The sequence below is a fragment of the Grampus griseus genome (genome assembly GCF_964374135.1).
Source record: "Grampus griseus genome assembly, chromosome: 2".
Lineage (NCBI taxonomy): Eukaryota > Metazoa > Chordata > Mammalia > Artiodactyla > Delphinidae > Grampus > Grampus griseus.
This window is the reverse complement of record NC_139018.1, coordinates 164,096,798-164,115,966: the sequence shown is the minus strand read 5'-3', so window position 1 is coordinate 164,115,966 and position 19,169 is coordinate 164,096,798. Positions and strand designations below refer to the sequence as shown.

Sequence of the window (19,169 nt, the reverse complement as noted above, 5' to 3'; positions counted from 1 at the left end):
ACACACTCCTTCAGCACTTCCCAAACTGCCGATCATAGACGGAACCCCCGCGCATCTTGTAAAAAATTTACATTCCAACTCAGTAGATCATGGGTGGACCTGAGGTGCTGTGTTCTTCACGTGCTCCCGGGTGATGCTGACGAAGCCCCTGTAAGTGGCAGCACAGGACCAGCTTTCCAGAGCAGGAGAAACGTTCCGAGTCTGCTCTTTGGCTTTTCTGTTCTCTTTGGAGGAGAGGCCAGTCGAAATGTGAAAAGCACATTAAAGTGTGAAGCCCTATAAGCACCTGGAACTATGAGATTCAAGGCAACTCCCAGCAGAGCCTCTGTACCTTCAGAAGTTGCACATACTTTTCTTTTTTCTCTCTTAGTAAAGTCTGGAAGGCGCTGCCACCGCCAGGGTCCCTGAGCACCCCTTCCAGTTCCACTCTGCAGACACTTTGCAGGTGGGGGCGTCACCGTCTGTTCCCAGCGTCCCAGCCGTCGTTCCCCAGGTTTCCAGCTGCGCAGCCCACTCAGCAGCACGTGTTTCCTGCAGCACGTTATCTCCAGTTTCTGGAATTCCCGTTGTTCTTTTTTCTTCATACACCGCCTGTCTCCCCGCCTCTCTCCAGCATCTACGGATTTGACATTTTCATTCCAGCCTCCACGGCGCTTCACTTTCCTTTTCCGTTTTCCGTCTCCAAACATCTCTGCTCCGTTTGGGATAAATTTCTCAGCTGTGTCACCCACTCCTAATTCTCTATTCAGCTGTTCTAATCTGTTGCCTCCCCGTCCAATGGTTTCTTTTTTTCAACGATCATATTTTTCCTTCTAGAAGTTCCATTTAAAAAAATCCACCAGTGCACTCCTGATCGTTTTTTATTATATATGCTCATTTCTGAACTTGCATCCTTTTATTTCTTCAAATGCTCTATGCATAACTCTTCAAGTTCTATTTCCGGTAGTCCTAAGCTCTGCCATTCCTGGAGGTCCTGAATCTGTTGCCTCTTGCGTCTGCTGCTCAGGAGTGACTGGCCTGAGCAGAAGGCCTACAGCATGTGGAGTCAGGATACTGATTAGGGATGGAAGCCAGTGAGGGAGGAGGAAAGGAGGAAGACTGGACAGAGGGGGAGGGGCAGGCTGCCAGCCAACCTGGTGGGGCCCTTTGGGGTCCTCCACCCAGATATGGCCATGTTGGGCCAAAGGGACAGGAAGGCAGGCCCAGAAGGAGCTGCCAACCAAAGGCTGCTGACTGCAGTCCAGAGCTGGGCAGCCAGGCCTCCCAGAGCGCGTAACACCTGGATGCTTGGGGCAGTCCATCTGCATTTCAGGTGTAACCACTGAGTAAACTCCATCTATACTTATGGTAAGGTGAGTTTTTTTGTTTTGGTTTTTTTTGGCCACACTGCACGGCTTGTGGGACCTTAGTTCCCCAACCGGGGGTTGAATCTGGGCCCTTGGCAGTGAAAGCTCAGAGTCCTAACCACTGGACCACCAGGGAAGTCCCTGATAAGGCGTTTTTTACAAAGCCATTTCATCTTTAATGATGATGTTATGTATGGGTCTCTAGAACAGCATAACAAACAGGGGCACCAATGTTTGCATTCAGGTATATTCTGCAGTATCTCAGTACTAAGAATGTTTGTAAATACTGCAGAGGAATGTTTATTCCTTTTAAGCCTGCTTTTTATTAAGTTTAAGAAAAGTAGTAAAATTTTATACTTACATTAGCTTAAATGGAGTCATCCTTACATTCTTTTATGACTTAAAACTATTTGAAACCAAAAGATATCATATTAACTGACATGGACCATTATCCCAAAATTCAAGGAATTTTGAAGGATAATTCAAAATATTCAAGGAATGTTTGGATTATTTATTTATTTGGTCCTTTTAAAGCAAACCAATCCTTAATTTCAGGCTGGCTTCTTTCTTTTCTTTGTCTTTTCTTCCTTCCTTCCTTCCTTCCTTCCTTTTTTTCCTCTTTCCTTTTTCTCTCCTTCCCTCCTTCCTTCTTTCCCTTTTTCTTTCTTTCTCTCCCCCTCCCACCGTTATGAAAAGAATGTTGTTGCAGCGATCTGTAAACATAGGCAGAGGCGCAATAAGGATTACAGATAATTTAACCTTTCAAAAACATTAACTGAAGCAAGACTTTACATTGAAGTATTAATTTGATGCTATATTAAATTGTCACTTCAAGCCTCTAAAAAAAATGAGTGAAACATGATAATAACAGCAATTTCCAAGAGCTGGAGCCCAGGTTCACACTATCATGCGGAGATATAAATATTTATCCGTTCCAGTACATCACTTAGAATCCTCTCTGCTGAAACCTTCAGTCAGCTGTGAGTCTTTTAATGGCATTTCATTTTGCATGAGAAGAAGCAACAAATCGGGGATTCATAATACTTGTTATTCTTGCTGAGCACCCAAGAGCAAAGGAAACCAAGATCTTGTGGCTGTTGCATTTTATGTTTTTAAAATTCCTATTTCACCACGTCAATTTGTCATTACATTACAGTTCTGACAAGCTGTTATATAGGAAAAAGCTCTAAGGGAGACTAATGAAGAGATAAAATTTGCCTTTACTGGTGACACCATGGAGTTTTCGTACAAGAAGATATTTTTTAAAAGAAGACAGAAAAAAGTAAAAACTGTTACTGGTTACAGATGAACATTGCCAGCAAATACAAGTGTCTGAGAAGCACTCTTGGAAAAAACAGAAGCCACTGCAGGATAAATGACAACGCAAGGTGACACGAGGCATCCAGCTATGAAAATGCAAAAGTGAAAAATACTTAATAAAAAAACAATATTTTAAAAATGCAAATGTAGGTAATGCCGTGAGTTTAACACTGAGAATATGGACGCTGATCCCAAGAATACTTGTGATGGTTTTAGCTGCATATAGTAAGTGTAAGAAGAATTGATGACCATCAAGGTCACTTTTTAAAAATTTGGGACTAACTGTTCCATGCCTTATTCAGATGGAAGCTCAGTGTCATCACTGAATCGCAAGCATCTGAAAGCTGCCAGTTCATGTGCCAGACAAGACTTTCCCTGTTTGATGTGAGAGAAGGTGACCTAGAGAGCCTGGAGGGGTGGAAATAACAGGCCAGCTTTGGGCCACAGATGGGAAGGCCTCTGGGAAAGGAGCGGATCTAAGGAGCCACTGAGAGGAAGGCTCTGCAGGCTTGTACGTACACAGCTGGGGCCCTCAGAACAGTCAGCCCTCTGGCAGATGTGTGCTCCTAATTCCTGAGCCACACGTGGATGACCAGCTTCGCCAAGTGTTTGGTCCACTTGTGACCTCTTATCTCCCTTGGGACCTCAGAGTGGCACAGGGCAGAAGTCCACAGACTCATCTGACCTCTAGGAAAGAGTCTACTGGGTGGCACTAGGGCACTGCACCTGTTGAGTCTGTAAATTGAGATTTTAACATGGCAGACAAGGAACATCTGCGTTATGTCCTTTGCCAGTTAGGCAGGATTGCCTTGTAGCCACATCAGAACAGTGGTTGAAAGTGAAAGAAATACCTACACTTATTTTTATTTTTTATTTTATTTTATTTCATTTATTTGTTTATTTTTTGGCCACGCTGAGCTGCTTGGGGGATCTTGGTTCCCCGACCAGGGACTGAACCTGCGCCCTGGCAGTGGGAGCACCGAGTCCCGACCATAGGACCGCCAGGGAATTCCCCTACACCGTTTTTAAAGAGTGACCCTCGGGATTAAGTCGCTATTTCTCCATTCTTGTAATTACAAGAATTCGAAATTAAGCATTTAAAAAGGATGAAGCAAAGATTCATCCTTAGATTGTCTTACAATCAAATCAACAATGTTAAAAAGAAATTAATAGATGGCTGAGGCTGTAACTATTAAAAAAAGGTTGCTCGTGCCAAAAACCTGATCATGATACTGTAGTGCTACCAATACACCCTTTTAAAATAATTTTTGAAGCATTTATTTACAGGTTGTTTTGTTAATTTGTCAGTGGTTAAGTTTTTGAAGGGGAAGTGCTTAGAGTTCTGATCCTAAAAGCAATATGAGTGAGAAATATAATTTTTTAGTGTTTCTTTTACATCTATAAAAATATCGCCTCACTTTATAAATAAATACACACACATGCAACATTATTCATTTTTGGTAAGTCTGTTCTGTGGAGATTCCCTGAAATTGGGAGTTCCCATCCTGCATTTAAACAGAATCCATTTCTCAGGGAGCATTTGAGGAGCACCTCAGGTGCAAGCTTGCCTCCGTCGCCCTTTCCTTCCATACTTCCTTTCCCACCCCTCGCCCCAGGGTCCTGGTTTCGTCTGGCTCCCGCTTGAATCACCGCCATCCTTGCAGTGCTGTTTCCCTGATCTTCACACCCTTCACAAAACCCCTATGCTCTAACTACTAATCTTATGCCTCATCTCCAAATGCAGAGACACAGAGAGGTTGAATAATTCCCCAAGGTCACACAGCTAGTGAATGTGGAGCTGGATCAGGAAGGCTCGAGCAGCGTGCTGTGGCCATGAGTTTACAGTCTCCCTAGATGTGGGATAACGTCCAGTAGTTTGTGGGGTGGGGGAACCCTCATAGATGTGCCCACTGGTGTAGGGGGTGTGTGCACAGCATTTCCTGGGTCAGCTGGTGAAGAATCTGAGGGGAATCGTATCTGGGCCTGTTTGTGTCAACTCCCACACGCAGTGACTCCGTGTGCAGTGGTGCCTCAGCCCAGGTGCTCACAGACCCAGTGAGACCTTCCTCCACTGACGTGAAGCAGCGTCTTCCCGGTGCGCCCACCCAGAAATTCAGTTCACGGGGAGAATTTTCTCTTCTGCAAAGTTTTGACGCATAAATGTTTTCTAAACCTTTGCTACCAACCGCTGCTTGTCAGTACTGAACCCTAATGTGAGCGGCTTTCTGTGGTCGTGGTTTTGTACATATTTATATACTCAGGAGTTTTATTAACTCTATTTTTCAAGGTGTTCATCAGAGAGCCTCATAGGTGAGCCTTGCCTTTGAGAACAAGTGCACATAGAAAGTTGCTGGATGAAGTGGATCAAATTTGATCTGTTTTTTTTTAACATGGAGTAACTTATGTAATCTTAAAGATAGAGGAGTTGTAGAATGTAATCTGTGTGTGTTTTCCCCTGGGGGAAAAAACCAGCTTGTCGGTGATCTCCTGTAGTCAGGTTTCTTTAACATATTCATCAATATGGATAGCGGTCAGTATCTGCTCTGTTCCGGGTGCTCTGTGACTGTACCAAGATTTTGATCTAAGAGATATCTTCTACCAGCAGGACTTTTAAAAGATAGGCCATGATGAGAATAACTGAGCAGAATGGCACAAAGGCAGGGGACTTGAACAGCCAAACTGAAACCTGTGTGCCTCCATGTGTTTAAAAGGCCCATCCAGCCATCTCTCTTCAGAGGTACCAGACCACCACTCTTTTTTGTTTCTTTACATCAGATGTGAGAAATCTTCATTTCAGCCAAGAGCTCTTTACCACCTATTTTGTATTAGCGAAAATCAAGTTAATTTACTGTTTTTTGAAAGGCGAGAAATAGAAAATGTTCCTCTGATCAGACTTTGCATTAAGAGCAGGTTGTGGGTGAAACTCAGAAAAATCCATCAAACTAAAATATAGCTCAATTATGGTCGGTAAGATTTTTTTTTTAAGGGCAGGAGCATCTTTAGAGTCTTCCAAAACTCTGGGTGGCAAAAATCAAACTCCTATACTGATGCTGTTCATCTTTTCTTTAATGATAAAAACTAAAGGCTTTTTAAAAAAAAATCTTAAGTTGGTTTAATATTATCAGAGTTGATTATTACAGTGTTTACCACTAAAAAGTTTGAAAGGGCATTCTGACTACTTTCTTATCTTTATAAAATGTTCACTGTACAACAGAAAACTTAGAGCAGAATAGTTTTTTTTTAAAAAAAAGGAAGAAAGCAGTTACCCTAAAGTTCACCATTACCATAGTGACCATTCTTCCAGACACATCTCTGTAAATAGGCACAACAGGTACCATTTTTACAATTTTGGAATCATGTTATTCATGCTGTTCAGTTATCCTAGAGAGTTCACACACATGTCATGGGAATAAAAGCTTTTTTGAAATCTTCTTTCCCCTTCATTTTAAAGAAAGGAAAACCTAACTTTCCTTTGGAAAGTGCAATGGGACCCAGTTTGTAAGGATGGTCTTTTGAGGAGAAGTGTCTCCATCTTGTGGCCTTTTAGAGTATCGTCATTCAAGACTGATAAACGCATGTTGTGTTTTTGCAACTCTCCTTGGAAATGGTGTCAGTTCTGGGACTTGTTCAGTGGATTTGATGAATCCAACATGGGGCCAGAGTGTGTCCATCTGTCTGTAGAGTGGGGACAAGCCCTTTTTCACACCGCTGCTCTGGTGGGCAGTTTATTTATTTCTTCACTGACGTGAATTTTTTATTCAATGTCACTTGTAAATATACAAAGTATTCATTTTAATGTATCCAAAAAAAGAAGAATATTTTTTCATAAATTATTTTTTTTAATTTTATTGAAGTATAGTTAATTTATAATGTATTAATTTCTGCTGTACAGCAAAGTGACTCAGTTATACATATATATATTCTTTTCATATTCTTTTCCACTATGGTTTATCACAGAATATTGAATATAGTTCCCTGTGCTATACAGTATGATGTTGTTTATCCATCCTGTATATAACAGTTTGCCTCTGCTAAAATCAAATTCCCATTCCTATCCTCCCTCCCCCTTGGCAACCACAAGTCTGTTCTCTATAGTTGTGAGTCTGTTTTTGCTTCATAGCTATGCTGATCTGTATCGTATTTTAGATTCCATATATAAGTGATATATGGCATTTGTCTTTCTCGTTTACTTCGCTTAGTATGATAATCTCTAGGTCCATCCGTGTTGCTGCAAATGGCATTATTTAATTCTTTTTGATGGCTGAGTAATATTCCATTGTGTATATATACCACATCTTCTTTATCCATTCCTCTGAGGATGGACATTTAGTTTGTTTACATGTCTTGGCTATTGTAACTAGTGCTGCTATGAACAGAGGGGTGCATGTATCTTTTCAAATTATCATTTTTTCTCAGGATATGCCCAGGAGTGGGATTGCTGGATCATATGGCAACTCTGTTTTTAGTTTTTTTGAGGAACCTTCATACTATTTTCCATAGTGGCTGCACCAATTTACACTCCCACCAACAGTGTAGGAGGGTTCCCTTTTCTCCACACCCTCTCCAGCATTTGTTATTTGTAGACTTGTGAATGATGGCCATTCTGACTGGTGTGAGGCGGTACCTCATTGTAGTTCTAATTTGCATTTCTCTAATAATCAGTGATGCTGAGCATCTTTTCGTGTGCCTGTTGGCCATTTGTATTTCTTCTTTGGAGAAGTGTTTTTCGAAAAACCAATCTTTGATTGGGTTGTTGGTTTTTTGTTGTTGTTGAGTTGTATGAGTTGTTTGTATATTTTGGAAATTAAGCTCTTGTCGGTTGCTTCATTTGCAAATACATTCTCCCATTCTGTAGGTTGTCTTTTCATTTTGTTTATGGTTTCGTTTGCTGTGCAGAAGCTTGTATGTTTGATTAGGTCCCATTTGTTTATTTTTGCTTTTATTCCTTTTGCCTTGGGAGACCAGTGGGCAATTTAAACATTAGAGTCTCAATAAGAAACAGGAAAACCAGGACTGGAGCCCAACTCTCCCAGCTTCTAACACTGAGCTTTCTCCACAATTTCCTTTTTAACCTCGACTTCAACACTGTTAAAGGAGTTGATCTTAGTGGCCAGGTCACGCTGCCTCAACCTCATGAAATCATCATAAAGGCTTCTAGGGAGGAAGATGGCAGCCCCAGGTAGAGTGTGATTTCACTTTAAAGGAATTACAGAAAGGACCGATCACTTGTCCTCACCCTACACCATTATATCCAAGTTTTGACTTTACAAATTAGTTTGGAATGTTAGGGAGAAAATGTCTCTCGAGATAGAGTTGAATTTTATCTGTGTCTGCACGGTGGATGCAGACCTGTACTGCTGGAGGCAGTACAAACATGGTCATTTTCTGTAAACAGGACATTAATAGTTGGATAATAAACCATTATCACTTTGTATAAACACCAGAGCAGAAGAGTTACCTTTTACATCTGAATGAACACCTTTTGACTGGATCATTTCCCCGCCTTTTTTCTTTCTCTCCTATGCAGTATATAGTGGAATGTCATGGGATCACCCTTCTTCCCCAGTTCCTGGGCATGTACCGGCTTAATGTTGATGGAGTTGAAATATACGTGATTGTTACAAGAAATGTGTTCAGCCACCGTTTATCTGTATATAGGAAATATGACTTAAAGGTAAGACTGATTTTTATTAACTTTTATTCATTAAGTTTGGTCATCCACGTTGTATGTAATTGATCATGCTGAGCACTTAGGAGGCGCCCAGAGCACAAAGCTGCCAGGAGCGCTCCTTTGTGTTAAGCGAGGACCACTTGCACCTACGAGAGATACCATGTCTATTTTATTCAACAAGTATGTATTGAACACCAGCTATGGGCCAGGCACTGCTTTAGGTGCTGGGAATGGCTCGATGAACAAAATAGACCAAACCTGCTCTCAACGAGCTGACATTCTGGTGGGTAAAGACGGATGGTAATAAGTAAAAGGGGTAAGTAAATCATGGAGTATACTAGGAAGTGATCAGTGCCATGGACAGAAGTAAAGACAGGAAGCATGGGGAAGGGATGCGGTTTGGAATAGGGTTTCGCTTCACTGCAGACCTGAAGGAGGTGAGGGATAGGCTGAGGAGCAGACCTGGAGACAGTCTGTTTCAGAGACCCCAAGTGAGAGGCGGACCACTGGAAATTCTGATTGTGGAGTGAGGGGATCTGACTTCTGGGATCACCGACATAGGCAACGTCCAGGTCAGGAGCTGGCAGGCTGTGACCTGCCTCCGTGGCACAGCCAACATGGCCATTTTTGTAAATAGTTTTATTGGAATCCCACAATGCCTGTGGTTTGTGTATCGTTATGTGGTTGCACTGTAACAGCAGAGTTGAGTGGTTACCATAGAGACCATTTTGGACCACAAAGCCTGAAACACTACCCCTCTGACCCTTTTCAGAAAAAGTTTTCCAACCTTTGGTCTTCATCAGTGGATCTCGAATTTTTTTTTTATCTCAGACTCCTTCACACCCTTAAAAGAGGACCCTAGAAAGCTTCTGCTTATGTAGGTTATGTCTACTAATACTTACAATATTAGAAATGAGACATTGAAAAAAACTTATTTAAAATAGTAAAACCATTACATGTTAGCATGTCTTTATGAAAAATACCTTCCAAATCAAAAAGTTTAGTGGAACAGGTAGCATTGTTTTTTATATCTTTGCAAATCTCTCTACTGTCAGGTTTGGTGAGACAGAACATCCTGTCTGGTTTGGCTGTCCACCTGTTGCCAAGTTATTTGATTGAAGTGTATGAAGAAAATCAGACCTTACACAAATATGTAGTTGGAAAAGGAGAGGAGGAGTTTTTAATAACTTTTTCAGAAATTTGTGGATGTTTTCCTTTGATATCACACCTTAACCTGACAAGTGGTAATGTCTCAAAGCTGAGTTACAGTGTGGAATCTGAAATCACATCGGTGAACTTGTTAAAATCCGTCAGTCTTTTTGCACGCGTTGGTCTGGCTACGTCATGCTTTGGTCATTTGGAATGATGGATTGACTGAGTTAGGTGAACTGCTTCCTCGAGGCTATGCATATGTTTTATGACAAACTCCACTAATACCATTTGGTGCTACTGCTGGGTTTGTGCTGAGCTGCCAGCAGCTTTACCCACCATTGTATTTGCAGTATCCGTGCAAATATCAAGGTGGTGAAATAGGCAAATAGTGTCTCAGTATTACTATAAAGATAGTTTTGCCTTTGCAGACCCCTGGGTGCTGAACTATGCTTTGAGAATGCTAGTCTAAGGGAGGGGGAATGTTCTAGGCTTATCTCCTACCCTCTGGAGTTCAGATGAACAATATAAGCTTCCCAAATACAGCTTTGCTCTGTCCTGCCTCCAAGTCGTAGCTATTTTACAGGTGGAAATCCCAGCCTACAGGGCTCTTTGGAACCATCTCCCTCATGAGGCCCTTGGCAGTGTTACTTAGCTCACTCTGCTGCGTATCATAGGTCTTTTCGTTGGCCTGACTCTCCCATGTAAGAAGCCAGTTGACCTCTGAAGCCACATGTCCTGGTTTTTTACTGCTTGTTAGCTGTGTGCAAGATGCTGAACCTCTATGAGCCACAGTTTCTTCATCTGTAGAACAGAGGTGATCTTACCTCCGCTGCTGTGAGGATTAATGAGATATGTATGTGTCACGTCCAGCATAAGGCACGTGGGGAGGAGTGGATGGATTTTCATTGTCTCATCCATTCTACTGATAAGTCCCTTAAAGGCAGTTGTTTTGGTTCTACTTTTTTATCCCCCGGAAATGCTTAAGGTAGTGCCTCTATCTTAAGCATATCCTGCTTGAGCATATCCTGTTCAAGCATATCCTCATGTAAATTATGCTTATAGACTGGATGTTATAGTTTTAACCTTGGATGTCATGATTTCGTCTCCCTTTTTAGCTTGTAGAGTAAACTTTTCTTGCCAGTACTTGCCGTTGTGAGGGAACCTGGGCATCTGGCATCATTTCATGGCTCAGACTCTCAGCCTTGACTGACTTAACGTTTCTAATTTTGTTTTAATTTTTAAATTCTGAATGAATTTAAATTTGGATGAGTTTTTCCAGGCTAATGCTCTGCATTTTTACATAGAGACGAAGCTTCAGTGAGAATTAGGAGCAGAGTAAATTATATCGTAGAGGGGAAAACACACAGAGACTAAAAAACTTGGTTAAAGATACAGAGACTCGGGTATTACAAGTATGTAATACCTGAGGATTTAGCCCCCCCTCCCCTTTAAATCTGGGGACATTCTTTGTTAGCAGTCAGTGTACAGAGGAAGAGACTGTGGCCCGAATTCAAGAATCTGTAAAGGAAGAAACAAACCATTGTAGGTGACGGCTGCTGGGCTCAGCCAGGCAGAGGGCTCTCCTTCATGACCAGGTTACACGGTTCATCTTCACGTGCTGGGTCAGCTTTGTGCTCCTCCGACACATCCCCCAGAAGCTTCGAGCATCTTCCCTGGGTTGGCAGCAGGGTCTTTCGGATCCACCAGACCTGGGAATGCTGAGCATGGGGCAGATGGAGAAGTGGCCCCCAGGGACCCCCTGGCCTGGGCTTGGCCCCCTTCCCCAGTACCAGGAGTCTCCCCATCTGTGAACACGTTACACACATCCTGACTAATGCCTGAGCTGCTTGAAGGCAAGATGGTCGTAGAGCAAAAATGTTAAGAGTGGCCAACCTAGAAGCTACTTTAAATTTTCCCAAGTCACATACACATTCTCTTAATGATTGGCTAATGCAAGTATTCCAGGCCAATAAATATCTATTTAAAACATGGTCAGGTAAATGGATCGCTCCAGTGACCTAGTCATAGTCTGGGCATCCAGTGCTGGCAGGGGAGGGAGAGCAGTCAGTCGGGCCGTGATCCTCCTCCAGCCGTTCACTCAGCAAACACTGGGCGTTGCTGGGTGAGACACTGCGATGGTCACCACGGAGCACAAAGGATAAATATTCACTGTTGTATTAACAAAGTTAGGAATTCACTGGCCATTTGTTTCCTAATCTATCTTTTGCATTAAGATCTTCCACAAACAAAGGACAGTTTCTGTTCTTGAACTCTACCCCAAAGCACCCCTGTCGGCATCAGGAACACTCTGTCATTTCAGACAACACAGAACCGAGGGCATCATTTGGAAAACCAGTGCAGTAGAGTAGAAATTGCTGCGACCAAGAACTGTGTTTTCTTCTACTTTATACCTCTGTGCTCAGCCTAGGTTCTGACACAGAAGCGGTGCAAGGAGATGTGTGTTTGAAGGGACCTCCAAAGTGAAAGGGGCCGGGAAGTACCCACTGGGTCTTAGTCATGGTAAGTGAGGAAGCACATGCATCAGTAACCCTAAGCCAGGGGAGACGGGCATTCGGGGGCCAGGGCACGCCCCCACCTAGAGGACGCAGTGTGGGAAAGAGGCCTCTATGCCCCAGTGATCACTGAGGCCAGCTGACGGCCCACTTCACTTTGAAGACCCTCAAACCAACCACTTCTGACGATTGATGTTTGACTCCACGTTTAGTAAGTCATTGTTCACGTGATTGTCGGGTTTTCTGATTGCCAGCAGGAGGACAGGAACCAGGGAGAAGACAGCACAGGTGACACGGCAGGGAAGGGGTTGGAGACAGGTGGACAGGAATCCCTGCAGAGGGTGCAGCACACTCGGGGAGGGGCCAGAGCAAAGTCGGTGCTCATTTATTTCCGCGCTCTGCCCTGGAGTGTTTGCATATTTCACGTGAAGCTGATACCTCGCGTGCACATGGTTTCATTATCTCTTTCTCTTTCAGGGCTCTACAGTGGCTAGGGAAGCAAGTGACAAAGAAAAGGTAAGTGCCCGGCATCTCTCTCACCTCAGTCCCGCGGACATGCGGTTCTAGCCATTTCCCCTCCGCTACAGTGAGAAGCTCTTCATGGGCCTGAGGGACGTTCTCCTCCAGTTCTCTCCCTCAGGTTGGCTGCCCTGTTGGACAGTGAAGCAGTTATTAGTTTGAGGTGTGTGTGAAACATTTCCTATCAACGTGATCTTGAGAAAACAGCCGCCTCTGCTGTCAGCACGCTCCAAACTGGCAGGTACAGCCCAGCACCCGAGTCCTAGCCCCGCTTTATGACTAATAGGGCAGGTGTGACCTTGAGTCAGTCTCTCTGCCTCCCTGAGTCCCAGTTTTCTCACCTGTAAAACGACAGTGTTGAGCTTCAAAGTCACCAATAAAATATTGGCTTAATGAGCTTCAAACTCCTTTCCAACTATAAAATGTTAAGATCTCATTAGCGTATTTTTTGTGTGTAAAGACTTAGGGATGGACGAGGAGACTCTTTACTTTCTTCTGAGTCACTGGACATTAGGTAATACTTGAACCACATTTTGTTGATTATGCAGGATTATAAACAGATTCAACTGGAATCAGTTTAAGAATTTGGGAGGCAGCTTTCCGTGTGCAAACCTCAACTGCCCAAAATGGGGATTTGCTTACATGAAAGGCGCCCCTGCGCTCTCAGCTTACTCCTCATGATGTTGAGGTGCCTTTTCTTGACCAAACCATTTGAAAGCTGGGCTCAAGGTTTTTGTTTCTAAATTAAGTTATTTAGGATGATATCACTCAGTTTGGGTTTGAATTTTACAGACTTGGAAATCTCCTTTTACTTATATTCATCCAGAAGTTTGTGAATGTCTTTATGGTTACTGTCCTAGCTTCAGGGGCTAAAATAATGAACCACACACACATGGCCTGCAAAGCGATCCAGACATTAAATAGGAAATGACAGTATCATGTGGTAAGTGCTTTGATAGGAAACACGTAGCAAGGGCACCTAAATCAGGCTTGGTGGTCTTCCTGGAAGAGGTGATTGGAAACCTGAAGGATGAGCAGCAGTTGGCTAGAGAAAGAAAGAGGGAGCACTCGGTGCTTTCATTGGAGGCTGGGATGAGGCCACACAGGTAAGCAGGGCCATCTAGAGTGGCTGTGGAAATAACCCAGAATAGATGGTGGCCCGACCTGGGGTGGTGGAAGAGGATAGAGAGATTTAGGAAGAAGAATCCACAGAACTCAGAGCTTGAATATGGGAGGTGAACAGTGCCAGGGAGTGTGTGGAGGGAGGGTGACTCCAAACTTTCTGGTTTGGACAGTGGGGTAGGTGCTGATTCCACTCATGGAAAAAGGAAGCAGGCAGAGTAGTTAGAATTGTCAGCACAGCATCAGAACAGAGATGTCCAGTAGGCATGAGAGGGCTTCAGCGGGAAAAGGGGGCTTGGGAAACCTGCCGGGAAGGATGATCAAAGACAGGGAAGTGTCAACGAGGTCACCTAGGATGAGCCTAACATGAACACTCACTCAAGTCCAGGAAGCACGGAGAGTCCCGTACAAGATAAACCCAAGGAGGACTACACCAAGACATATTAATCAAACTGCCAAAAATTAAAGACAAAAAATATTAAAAGTATCAAGGGAAAAGCAACAGTTGTTAACATACAAGGGAACTCCCAGAAGGTTATCAGCTGATTTTTCGGCAGAAACTCTGCAGGCCAGAAGGGAGTGGCATGATATATTTAAAGTGATGAAAGGGAAAAACCTACAACCAAGAATACTGTATCCAGCAAGGCTCTCGTTCAAATATGACAGAGAAATCAAAAGCTTCACAGACGAGCAAAAGCCAAGAGGATTCAGCACCAGCAAACCAGCTTTACAACAAATCCTAAAGGAACTTCTCTAGGCAGAAAATAAAAGGCCACAACTACAAACAAGAAAATTATGAATGGGAAAGCTCGCTGGTAAAGGCAAACATGAAATAAAGGTAGGGGATCATCCACACACAAATATGTCGTCAAAACTAGCAATCATGAGAACAGGAGAGTACAAATGCAGGATATTGGAAATGCATTGGAAATTAAGAGACCAGCAACTTAAAACAATCTTGTATATATATTGACTGCTATATCAGAACCTCATGGGAACCACAAACCAAAAATCTATAGTAGATACACACACAAAAAAGAAAAAACAATCCAAACACAACACTAAAGATAGTCATCAAGTCACAAGAGAAGTGAACAAAAGGGGAAGGGAAGAAAAAAGACCTGCAAAAACAAATGCAAAACAATTAACAAAATGGCAATAAGAACATACATACCTGGGCTTCCCTGGTGGCACAGTGGTTGAGAGTCCGCCTGCCGATGCAGGGGACACGGGTTCGTGCCCCAGTCCGGAAGGATCCCACATGCCGCGGAGCAGCTAGGCCCGTGAGCCATGGCCGCTGAGCCTGCGCGTCCGGAGCCTGTGCTCCGCAACAGAAGAGGCCACAACAGTGAGAGGCCCACGTACCGCAAAAAAACAAAACAAAACATACATACCAATAATTACCTTAAATGTAAATGGATTAAATGCTCCAGCCAAGACATACACTGGCTGAATAGATACAAAAACAAGACACATATATATGTTGTCTACAAGAGATGCACTTCAGATCTAGGGACACATACAGACTGAAAGTGAGGGGATGGAAAAAGGTATTTCATGTAAATGGAAATCAAAAGAAAGCTGGAGTAGCAATACTCATATCAGACAAAATAGACTTTAAAGACTGTTATAAGAGACAAAGAAGGACTCTACATAATGATCAAGGGATCAATCCAAGAAGATATAACAATTGTAAATATATATACACCCAACATAGGAGCACCTCAATATAAAAGGCAAATGCTAACAGCCATAAAAGGAGAAATCAACAGTAACACAGTAATAGTGGGGCACACCCACTCTCATCAATGGACAGATCATCCAGACAGAAAATCAATAAGGAAACACAGGCCTTAAAGGACACATTAGACCAGGTGCACTTAATTGATATCTATAGAACGTTCCATCCAAAAGAACAGAATACACTGTCTTCTCAAGGGCACATGGAACATTCTCCAGAATAGGTCACATCTTGGGCCACAAATCAAGCCTTGGTAAACTTAAGAAAACTGAAATCATATCAGGCATTTCAACCACAACTCTATGAGCTTAGAAATCAGTTACAGGAAAATAAGTGTAAAAAGTACAGACACGTGGAGGCTAAACAATGTTACTAAACAACCAATGGATCACTGAAGAAACCAAAGAGGAAATCAGAAAACACCCAGAGACAAATGACAACGAAAACACGACAATCTAAAACCTATGGGATGCAGCAAAAGCAGTTCTAAGAGTGAAGTTTATACCAATACAATCTTAACCTCAGGAAACAAGAAAAATCTCAAATGAACAACCTAACCTTATACCTAAAGCAACTAGAGAAGGAAGAACAAACAAAACCCAAAGTTAGCAGAAGGAAAGAAATAAAGATCAGAGCAGAAATAAATGAAAGAAACAAGAAAACAATAGAAAAGAACGATGAAACTAAAAGCTGGTTCTTTGAAAAGATAAAATTGATAAACCTTTAGAAGAAAAGGGAAAGGACTCAAATCAATAAAATTAGAAATGAAAAAATGTTACAAGTGACACCACAGAAATACAAAGGATCATAAGAAATTACTACAAACAACTATATGCCAATAAAAAGAACAACCTAGAAGAAACAGACAAATTCTTAGAAAGGTACAACCTCCAAGACTGAAGGAAGAAGAAATACAAAATATGAACAGACCACTCACAAGTACTGAAATTGAAACAGAGATTTAAAGACTTCCAACAAAGAGAAGTCCAGGGCCAGATGGCTTGAGAGGCAAATTCTATCAAACATTTAGAGAAGAGTTAACACCTACCCTTCTGAAACTCTTGCAAAAAATTGCAGAGGAAGGAACACTCAGCTCATCCTATGAGACCACCATCACCCTGATACCAAAACCAGAAAAAAGATGCCACAAGAAAATTACAGGCCAATATCATTGATGAACATAGATGCAAAGGTACTCAACAAAACACTAGCAAACCAAATCCAGCAATACATTAAAAGGATCATACATCATGATCAAGTGGGATTTATCCTAGGGATACAAGGACTCTTCAGTATCCACAAATCAATCAGTGTGGTATACCACATTAAAAACTGAAGAATAAAAACCATATGATCATCTCAATAGATGCAGAAAAAGCTTCTGACAAAATTCAACAGCGGTTTATAATAAAAACTCCCCAGAAAGTGGGCATAGAGGGAACTTAACCTCAACATAATAAAGGCCATATATGACAAACGCACAGCTAACATCATTCTCAATGGTGAAAAGCTGAAAGCATTCCCTCTAAGATCAGGAAGAAGACAAGGATGTCCACTCTCACCACTATTATTCAACATAGTTTTGGAAGTCCTAGCCATGGCAATCAGAGAAGAAAAAGAAATAAAAGGAATCCAAACTGGAAAAGAAGAAGTAAATCTGTCACTGTTTGAAGATGACATGAAACTATACATAGAAAATCCTAAAGATGCTACCAGAAGACTACTAGAGCTAATCAATGAATTCGGTAAAGTTGCAGGATACAAAAGTAATACACAAATCTCTTGCATTCCTATACACTAACAACAAAATATCAGAAAGAGAAATTAAGGAAACAGTCCCATTTACCGTCACATCAAAAAGAATAAAATACCTAGGAATAAACCTACCTAAGGAGGCAAAAGACCTGTGCTCTGAAAAGTATAAGACACTGATGAGAGAAACCAAAGATGACACAGATGGAAAGATATACCATGTTCTTGGATTGGAAGAATCAGTATTGTCAAAATGACTATACTACCCAAGGCAATCGATAGATTCAATGCAACCCCTATCAAATTACCAGTGGCATTTTTCACAGAATTGGAACAAAAAATTTTTTTAGTTTTTATGGAAACACAGAAGACCCCAAACAGCCAAAGCAATTTTGAAAGAACGGAGCTGAAGGAATTGGGTTCCTTGACTTCAGACTATACTACAAAGCTACAGTAATCAAAACACTATGGTGCTGGCACAAACACAGAAATGTAGATAATGGAACAGGATAGAAAGCCTAGAAATAAACACACACACCTGTGGCCAATTAATCGATGACAAAGGAGGCAAGAATATACAATGGAGAAAAGACAGTGTTTTGAATAAGTGGTGCTGGGAAAACTGGACAGCTACATGGAAAAGAATGAAATTAGAACATTCTCTAACACCATACACAAAAATAAACTCAAAATGGATCAAAGACCTAAATGTAAGGCCAGACACTATAAAACTCTTAGAGGAAAACATAGGCAGAACACTCTGACATAAATTGCAGCAGTATCTTTTTTTGATCTACCTCCTAGAGTAGTGAAAATAAAAACAAAAATAAACAAATGGGACCCAATTAAAAGCTTTTGCACAGCAAAGGAAACCATAAACAAAACAAAAAGACAACCCCCGGAATAGGAAAAAATATTTGCAAACAAAGCAGCCGACAAGGGATTAATCTCCAAAATATACAAACAGCTCATGCAGCATTATGTCAAAAAAACAAACAACCCAATAAGAAAATGGGCAGAAGATTTAAATAGACATTTTTCCAGTGAAGATATACAGGTGGGCAGAAAGCACATGAAAAGATGCTCAACATCACTAATTATCAGAGAAATGCAAATCAAAACTACAATGAGGTATCACTTCACGCTGGTCAGAATAGCCATCATCAAAAAGTCTACAAACAATAAATGCTGGAGAGGGTGTGGAGAAAAGGGAACCCTCCTACACTGTTGGTGGGAATGTAAATTGATACAACCACTATGGAGAACAGTATGCAGGTTCCTTTAAAAACTAAAAACAGAACTACCATATGATCCAGCAGTCCCACTCCTGGGCATATATTCAGAGAAAACCATAATTTGAAAAGATACATGCACCCCAATTTTCACTGTAGCACTAGTTACAATAGCCAAGACATGGAAGCAACCTAAATGTCCATCAACTGAGGAATGGATAGAGAAGATGTGGTACATATATACAATGAAACATTACTCAGCCATGAAAAAGAATGAAACAATGCCATTTGCAGCAACGTGGATAGACCTAGAGGTTATCATACTAAGTGAAGTAAGTCAGAAAGAGAAAAACAAATATATGATATCACTCACGTGGAATCTAATTTTTTTTTAATGATATAAATGAACTTATTTACAAAACAGAAACAGACTCACAGATTTCGAAAACAAACTTATGGTTACCAAAGGGGAAAGGTGAGGGGTGGGGGGATAAATTAGGAGCTTGGGATTAGCATACATACACACTACTATATGTAAAATAGATAACTAACAAGGACCTACCGTAGAGCAAAGGGAACTCAATATTCTATAATAACCTATATGGGAAAAGAATATGAAAAAGAATGAATATATCTATATGTATAACTGAATCGCTATGCCGTACACTTGAAACTAACACAACATTGTAAATCAGCCATACTCCAATACAATTTTTTTAAATGAATAAAAATTTTTAAAAAAGAAGTGAGGCAGGACTTCCCTGGTGGTGCAGTGGTTGAGAGTCCACCTGCCGATGCAGG

General features: G+C 41.7%; 1 protein-coding gene across 1 annotated transcript in view; it reads left to right on the top strand.

Moving 5' to 3' along the window:
- Positions 1–19,169, top strand: part of PIP4K2A (phosphatidylinositol-5-phosphate 4-kinase type 2 alpha) — a 177,956-nt gene that overhangs the window by 124,651 nt on the left and 34,136 nt on the right. Inside the window, exons 5-6 of the mRNA XM_082648554.1 lie at positions 8,194–8,340; positions 12,480–12,518. Of these exons, the coding sequence (XP_082504680.1) occupies positions 8,194–8,340; positions 12,480–12,518 (186 nt within the window). The remainder of the gene's footprint in view (positions 1–8,193; positions 8,341–12,479; positions 12,519–19,169) is intronic.